Source organism: Oryza brachyantha, chromosome 11, assembly GCF_000231095.2.
Source record: "Oryza brachyantha chromosome 11, ObraRS2, whole genome shotgun sequence".
Lineage (NCBI taxonomy): Eukaryota > Viridiplantae > Streptophyta > Magnoliopsida > Poales > Poaceae > Oryza > Oryza brachyantha.
In genome coordinates, this window is record NC_023173.2 from 550,058 (window position 1) to 558,292 (window position 8,235).

The window sequence follows — 8,235 nt, forward strand, 5'->3', positions numbered from 1 at the left end:
CACCATAAATTAAAATAAGGCCAATTCCCTACATGTCCCTATAATTTCACCTAATCCGTTCTACACCTCTGAATTTTGCTTGATCTTTTCTATACCTTTGAGATTTTATTTAAATCCCTTACATACCCATTCCGTTAGTTGACAATTAGTTTGACCGTTAGTTATTGTAGAAATTACTTTATTGTCCTTGGTATATTGCTATAAGCTAGAAATGTTTTATGTGTAAATTATTTGAGTTGTAATAACCAATCAGAAATAAATTACTAAATACTTGTTATGAATTCTTAAAAATGAACTTTTTAAAAAATGGAACATTATTTCATTAAAATATAAAGATTTATTGTAAAAAAGTTCTGCATCAAATTTGAAAATGACTTTTCAACAAATATGTATTGAAAACAGATTTGTTTTGAAAAACCAAAGGGATGTAATTAGTTTATCACAAACTAGAAAACATATTTAGAATTTTTAAATACATTTCAGATCAAATTTGATTAATTTCGTATATATCCCAAAAATTTAAACCTAAATAAATTTAGTTTTAGTTCTTAATTTTTCTATTCAAAGTAATGTATGGATTTAATCATAATTTTAAAAAATAAAAGTAAAAAAATTATTTTTTTAAGTTGGTTATTAAATGATTATATCGCTTGTATGTTAGTATAAGTTAATTTTTTCATATAAAAATTTATTAGGTAGGTAGCACATATATATGGGAGGGGCAATATATTTATTTTAAAATATTTAACGGTTAACTAATGGTTAACTAACGGAGATAGGAATAGAGTGGATCAAAATAAAAACTCAGAGGTATATAAGGGATGAGGTAAATTAGGGGTACTGAAGGAACTGAGTAAATTTTCAGGGGTACGTAGAAAATTTTCTCATTAAAATATGGAAAACCTAATCAGAATGGACATATATATGCAGGTCAAACTCGTCAGCAAAACAGCTAATTCGAACCCCCATCATGCTCTGGCAGGGACAAAAGCTTCGGTCGGAAGTAAAACCAACTGTACGATTATTATTTAGTTTATCCTAGTTACTCCAGTAAACAGAATTTGCTGACAGTATATAGTAATTAAGCAGTACCTTGAAAGGTGACTAGTCTACTACAACTATGACTGAATTGTCCACCATGAATGTATGTCTCTGTAGCTACCTTCAAGTTTCAACGATATGCTGACTATGGTGGTTCCATTCCAAGGCCATGTATCTGGTAATGAGCAGCCCTAGATACCCTAGCTTACAAAAGGCCATATGGAACTATCAATGTCCGTTCTCTTCAATTTTCCACCCAAACCAAAGTGAGTCCAAGTGATATGGAATTTTACTAGCTGGACTCCTTTATTACGTGTCAGCTATCACCTAAATAGTTATTAAAAAATTTAAAAATTAACGAGATTGATTAATATGAGAATCTCGCTGCACAAACATGTAATTTTAACTTCAACTTTTATAAAATGCAACAAAAATAATAAATTTAACTTGTTTAATTTATTATTTTTAGAAGTGTAATTTAAACTTACGTGTCGACAGGGTTTTCTGTAGCAGTGTCTACCAGCTAGAACATGCCTGTTTGGGAGAGCTTCTCCTAGCTACAATTTTTTCCAAAAGCTGCTTCTGCCAGAAACTTTTCCAAACGATCCACAGCTTCTGATAATCTGTAATTATAGATTCTAGAAAATGAATAACAATCTAGAAGCTAGTTCAACTTCTAAACCATGTATGTTGTCCGGGAACGGCTTTTTAAGCATATACGTGAATGTTTGCCTGTTATTTTTACTATCACCTAAATAATCAATAAAAATATAAAATAATTAGATAATATAGATTAATATAGGATATATCGTTGCACAAATATACATGTTTAAATTTGATTTCTATAAGTTATAAAAAGAAGAAAACAAATTAAATTAAAACCAGTACATACACATTATATTTGTTATTTTGTTAGGAAAAACAACAATTTAGAAAGGACATATGCATGGTGATGGAATGCTTAAACTTTACATAACCGTGTAGCCCTGACAGGTCAAGTGTTCTCACCTACCAAATTAGTCATGCTAAAATTAAATTAGTAAGTGCTGTCCTAGACTACAGAGAGGTAGCTAGCATATGGAAGGTGGTGTCGACCGAGTATATGTTGGCCCAGCACTCCAGAAAGGTTGACAACATAGAAAAATCACGGCAAAGACGACCGACGGGGGAAAAGCTAAAGCTGCAGCTGCAGGCCCTGCATAGTAAGAGAAGCGTCTGATTCCCCGATCGACGGCTCGCACTAGCATAGCAGCATGCATGTATCGACGGACAGTTTGCTGATCAACTCAAAAGTCCAACAGATTAGGTGAAGACATTTCGATGGATGAACATGACGCAATCTAATCATCCACCCATACGCTACTTAACTAGCAAGTTGTGATGACTAAATTTACTCCGTAATAATATATTAAGCTTGTGCAACTATAAATACATGCACACCAGTACACCACACCACACAGCTCCAAGCTATCTCACTCACTGCTGCACACACCAAACAAGCTACTAGCAGCTACTACTAGTAGCTCATTAAGCTTGGCACCTATTCGACCAATTAGTATGGCTAGGCCTTCGTGCAGCATTGGGCTCGCCGTGACCGTGATGGTGCTGCTGGTCCTGGCGCTGGCCGGCGGGTCGTCGGTGCAGCTGTCGGAGAGCTTCTACTCGTACTCGTGCCCCGGAGTGTTCGACGCCGTGAAGGGCGGGATGCAGTCCGCCATCGCCCAGGAGAAGCGCATAGGCGCCTCCATCGTCCGCCTCTTCTTCCACGACTGCTTCGTCCAAGTAATCTATATACGATCAGCAGCAAGCAATTAATTAAGCATGCTATTTGTATTGCTAATTAAACGATCGAGTAGAGTTGAAATGAATTGAATGATCTGATATGTATGGTACGTGATAGGGGTGCGACGCATCGCTGCTGCTGGATGACACCCCAAGCTTCCAAGGCGAGAAGACGGCGACGCCCAACAACGGCTCCGTGAGGGGGTTCGAGGTCATCGACGCCATCAAGTCGGCGGTGGAGACCATCTGCCCCGCCGTCGTCTCCTGCGCCGACATCCTCGCCATCGCGGCCAGGGACAGCGTCGCCATCGTACGTACCAATCAATCATCTACTCTACTCATGCATCGTCTTCCATCATATCTATCTATCTATCTATCTATCCAACTGCATATGGAATGCATGCATGCAGCTGGGTGGGCCGAGCTGGGACGTGAAGCTTGGGCGGAGGGACTCGCGCACGGCGAGCTTCAGCGGCGCCAACAACAACATCCCGCCGCCCACGTCGGGCCTCGCCAACCTCACCTCCTTCTTCGCCGCGCAGGGCCTCTCCCAGACGGACATGGTCGCCCTCTCCGGTAATTCATTCATTCATTCATGCCTTGCACAACTTTTCCACACTGATTACATACATCCAAGTGGACCAAGTCGTCGATCCATTTTGTTTTTCCAACCCATTGTTAACTAACTAATAAATCGTATTATTAAAAACCTGCATTAATCGTAACCAGACATTCAGAACAAAATGAGCAATCATCGACGATGGTTTCGATCCTACAATTCTGCAATCATCAATCTCTTCTAGAAGGGAAAAAGGGAATAACTTCGCTTCACACTCTGTTTCTGAATACTAGCAAGTAGCTTTAGTATCTGCATACAGCTGGGTAGCACAAAACAGAACAGATAGCTACGTTTTGACTTTAAACCATACTTCACCAGTCCTATAATTGCTACTTTGACGAGATGGTTATTTTACAAAATGATTCAGCTACTAAAATTTCTTGAGTTCCCCCTTTTCTTCATGTATATTATTTTTAAAAAAATAAGGAGAAAGAAGCATGTACATATGTTTAACCTGGAATTCGTTTACTTGTTCCCTAAACAAAACGTAGTCGATCGGTAAGCATGGTTGTCGACGGAATGACATAAAGTTACTTTGTATTCCTAACGGTGTTGTTAGTATGGGTTCTCCATTATTTGCTTGTGAAAAACCAGTACTTTTTCTTTTTTTCTTTTTAAGGTTCAGTAATCAGTACAGACAGCTACCGATTGAAAGATCAGTCTGCCATCATATGTCGTAAAATGGATAAATTCCAAAAGCAAGAATATCAATTTCCTCAAAACACAAAAGCTAGAATAAAGCTGATAAACCCTGTCCACCTTACAAGTTAACTACAACCACAGATAATGTATCTTTTGTTCTGATTGCTAGCTTATAATGTGATCGAATAATGTTCACCTTTTTTCCTTTCTTCCAATTAAAATTATAGAATGAAGAACCTTCTTTTTTCTCTAATAAAAATATTCACAATAAGTAAGAAGAGAACATGTAAAAGCTAGCACTCAAACGTTCTAATTACTTTAATTCATACAAAATCAAGGAGAATAATTTCATATCGTTGCAGGATCTCACACCATTGGGCAAGCACGCTGCACAAATTTCAGAGCCCACATATACAATGAGACCAACATTGATGTTGGTTTTGCGATGATGAGGCAATCAGGCTGCCCTAGCACCTCAGGCTCAGGTGACAGCAATCTGGCGCCTCTGGATCTTCAGACCCCAACCGTCTTCGAGAACAACTACTACAAGAATCTCGTCGTCCAGAAGGGGCTTCTTCACTCTGATCAGGAGCTCTTCAATGGCGGAGCCACTGATTCTCTGGTCCAGACATACATTAGTAGCCAAAGCACATTCTTTGCGGATTTTGTAACGGGGATGATCAAGATGGGGGACATCTCGCCGTTGACGGGCTCGAATGGGGAGATCAGGACGAACTGCAGGAGGGTAAACTGAGTAGTAATTAAGAGGCTCTTCAAGATATGTTTGCAAAGCTTTTACTGCGTACCTTTCTTCCTGTGTTGATGTATGCCATACATATATATTGTTCGTTTAAAGTAATGAAAGTATGTGATTTGTTTAATGCAGAATATCTTCTTAATTAGTCTATGTGATGATAAATGATGGAGATTAGGTTTGGACAAAAGCAGGATGGAACTTGTGTGAAAGACTGAAAAGGAGTTTGTAACTAAACAATGAATGGCAGGAGTAACATGAAAGGGAAAAGTACATTAATTAAAAGGAAACATGAAAGGCAAAGTCAATATCAGTGGAAATGCAGTGTACGTTTAACTGGAGTAGGAATTGACAAGCTAACAAAGAGTTTGGACCTTTTCATCATAGATCATATCATCAGATGCGCGTGTGATACTCCATGATGGTCGCAGTCGGGTCATCAAGCTGGGGGAAATTTAATTTACCTACGTAATAAGTAAAACAATGTAGAATTTGACAACAAAAAGGGTCGATATGTCCGAGTGGTTAAGGAGACAGACTTGAAATCTGTTGGGCTTCGCCCGCGCAGGTTCGAACCCTGCTGTCGACGGCTTTTTTTTTTTTTTTTTTGCTTTTTTTCTCTCTTTGAGACTTTACTGTCCTCTATATTGAGATGCTTTATTTGTAAGGGGGCGGTGAAGGGTGGCCGGCTGGGTCACGTCGCCGTCGACCTCCGCTGTTTGGATGGCCCTAACGGCCAAATGCGAGCAGGGAGTGTTAGATCTGGCCGGCTTTGACTGCTCCGCTCGACAACTAGTATGAGCCCGTCCTAGGTGACGTCGACGTTGCGGTGGTGGGGGTGCCAGTAGCGGACGGCGCAGCTGCGGGTTTGGTTGTTGGTTGGTGAAGTAGAAAGTTTGTTTGGGGAGGTTCGTTTTGGGTTTGATGATGTCCGGCAGGTGCACAGGTCAGGTCCGTTGTGTGGGGTTAGGCAGACGATAACGCTAATGCTCTTTAGTTTATTGATAGGGGTGTGGGATCTCTCTAGGTATAGTTTGGAGATCGATAGCTTGGGTTGAAGCATCTCGTAGGAAATCGGTGTTGGTTTTATTTGTCTTGGAGACACCTTGGTAAAGAGGAGGCACATGACGTGGAGTTGGAGCTGCGGTGTCGTGAGGCGACATGCTTGGCAACGATAACATGGGTTGGCGTTCTCAGTTCCTTGGTACCGCCTTACGATGATGTTAGTATCGGTGTCCTACGTTATGCTCTGCCTTGCTGCTCTCAGTTGGCGGTGGAGAGATGGATTGTGTGTGTTGGTCCAGTCATGGGTTTTTTTCTTTTTCCCGTAACCCTTCTAGGACTTCTGTAACCCTTTTAGTTTTTTTTCTCCTTCTTATATGAATATGCATCCCGATGGGGGCTTCAAAAAAGATGTTTTATTTGTATCCCTTATTTATGGGTCAAGTTTCAGGTACAAAACGTTCTCCAGCTAAACACACCAGCCCAAAGTGCGCCCTTAGTGGTTTGGACAATAAATTCCTGCTATATGGCATATACGTGTCATGTTGACTTAATTTTCATCCAATGCGGTGATTACATGGCATCAAAGCCAACAAAAATATTATATGGGCCACACCTTCTCTTCTTCTTCTCTCCTTCGGTCTCTCAAAGATGGCTACGACAAAGGAGTCATCGGTGTAGCGCCCCCTCACTCCAAAGCAGAGCTAATGGCCTCAACCACCGGTGCCAGCAAAAGGTGTGATCACAAATGGCGGAGAGCGATGTAAAAGCCCACATGGTGGCCAGGGTCATGGAGAAGATGCATAGGAGTAGAGCTGGAGTAGGAAGTGTGAGGTTCGAGGTGTCCCCAAGCCTTACCACCACTATGGACGCAACGACGCATGCGAGCGAAGCAAAAGGGTCAGGTTTTATCGGTAGAGAAGACCCTGCATGCATTACTTCGACGAGCTCTGCACTCTAGATTTGGTGCGACGCCAATATGTTCCTGAAGCTTGCGTAGATCAGCCACCTCATCCTCGACTTTCCCCGCCACCACAAAAGAAGGGCGATGTTGTCCATCGAGTTGTGTGAGATTACACTATTAAGCAGATGGTGGGACAGGGTGGAAAGAAGTCGTCGGACTATCGGAGGTGACTACTTATTAAAGGACGGTGGTCCTTGCCAAAAAAAATAGTAAAGGATATGGGTGACCCTCTATAGTCGCGTTCGGCCGTGGCTACGAGGTAACTTATCTCTATCATTTTCCATGCACGCGCTTCCCGAACTGCTAAATGGTATATTTTTTACAAAAAAAAATTCTATAGGAAAGTTGTTTTAAAAAATCATATTAATCTATTTTATTTTTTTAATAATTAATAATCAATTAATCATGTATTAATCTATTATTACGTTTTTTGAACATGCAAGTAGACAGGAGGTTGGGAAAATTTCTGGGCGTTAGGTACGGTGCGAACGCTGACAAGCTACGACTGTCCGTCTCAACTCCCTCCTCTTTGTATCCCTTCCCATGTCCGCTTTTGCCTCCGTGTCTGGTTGTCCCTCTTTCCCGCCAGCCTACTCATCTATCTTGCTCCTCAGTCCCCGCGGGTGATGGGCCATAGGAAGGGGAAACACGTGAAGGCTTAGCCCAGTGAGAAGACGATCGGCCTCCTACTCTTAGCATATGCAATGATTGATTTCTTGCTCCTAGCAAGAACAGCCACCTCGAGCTCAAGCTCGCCGGACGATGTGTTTGCTATGTAGGGTAGAAAGGAGAGAAGGAGAGGTTGGGATTGAGGGGTGATGACATGACAAATGATTCCCGCTAAATTATTTTGGTTATATTTTTAATAGACGTATTGGCATGCGAGCGTCCACATATTTGTTTCTTTTTATTTGTTTAAATTTGTGGTTTCAATGACATAAACACCACGTGAATGTAATATGATAGAAAATCTGAGAAATATCCACTTAGATGCCGCACGAGGTAACACTATTCTAATACCACCAAGACTCGAGTTACACCGTTTTTAGAAGTTAGAGCATCCCCAGATATTTGATCATCCAAACGTCTATATGGATGGTCATCCATAAAAGATTCCTCATTCATATCTCTTTTTACTCCAACAAATCATCTATATTATATCCTTCATATTACACCATCCTATATTCTAGTAATATTTTCCAACTAATCATATTATTAAGGGATATTTTTTGAACAACTAAATTTTAATGCTATTATATATCGCGATAATAATTAGAAATGAGTGAATTTTAACGGATACATGTCTAATGGTTAAAAATGTACTAACATAAATATAATAATGAGCATAAAGTACACCAAAAATTATAGCAACGAAAGAAATCAACAGAAATACAGCCACATGTGTATCTACTCTCCTTTTGTCTGCTCTAA

General features: G+C 40.4%; 1 protein-coding gene and 1 non-coding gene across 2 annotated transcripts; both read left to right on the top strand.

Moving 5' to 3' along the window:
- The first annotated feature begins 2,491 nt into the window (after positions 1-2,491).
- On the top strand, positions 2,492-4,974 carry LOC102719991 (peroxidase 4-like). The gene is made up of 4 exons (XM_006662599.2): positions 2,492-2,823; positions 2,942-3,133; positions 3,234-3,399; positions 4,447-4,974. Exons 1-4 carry the CDS (start codon positions 2,599-2,601, stop codon positions 4,836-4,838), a joined length of 975 nt encoding a protein of 324 aa, XP_006662662.1. The 5' UTR covers positions 2,492-2,598; the 3' UTR covers positions 4,839-4,974.
- Positions 4,975-5,345: 371 nt separating this feature from the next.
- Positions 5,346-5,427, top strand: TRNAS-UGA. Its single transcript has one exon. It is a non-coding gene; the product is annotated as a tRNA-Ser (tRNA).
- Positions 5,428-8,235: the final 2,808 nt, after the last annotated feature.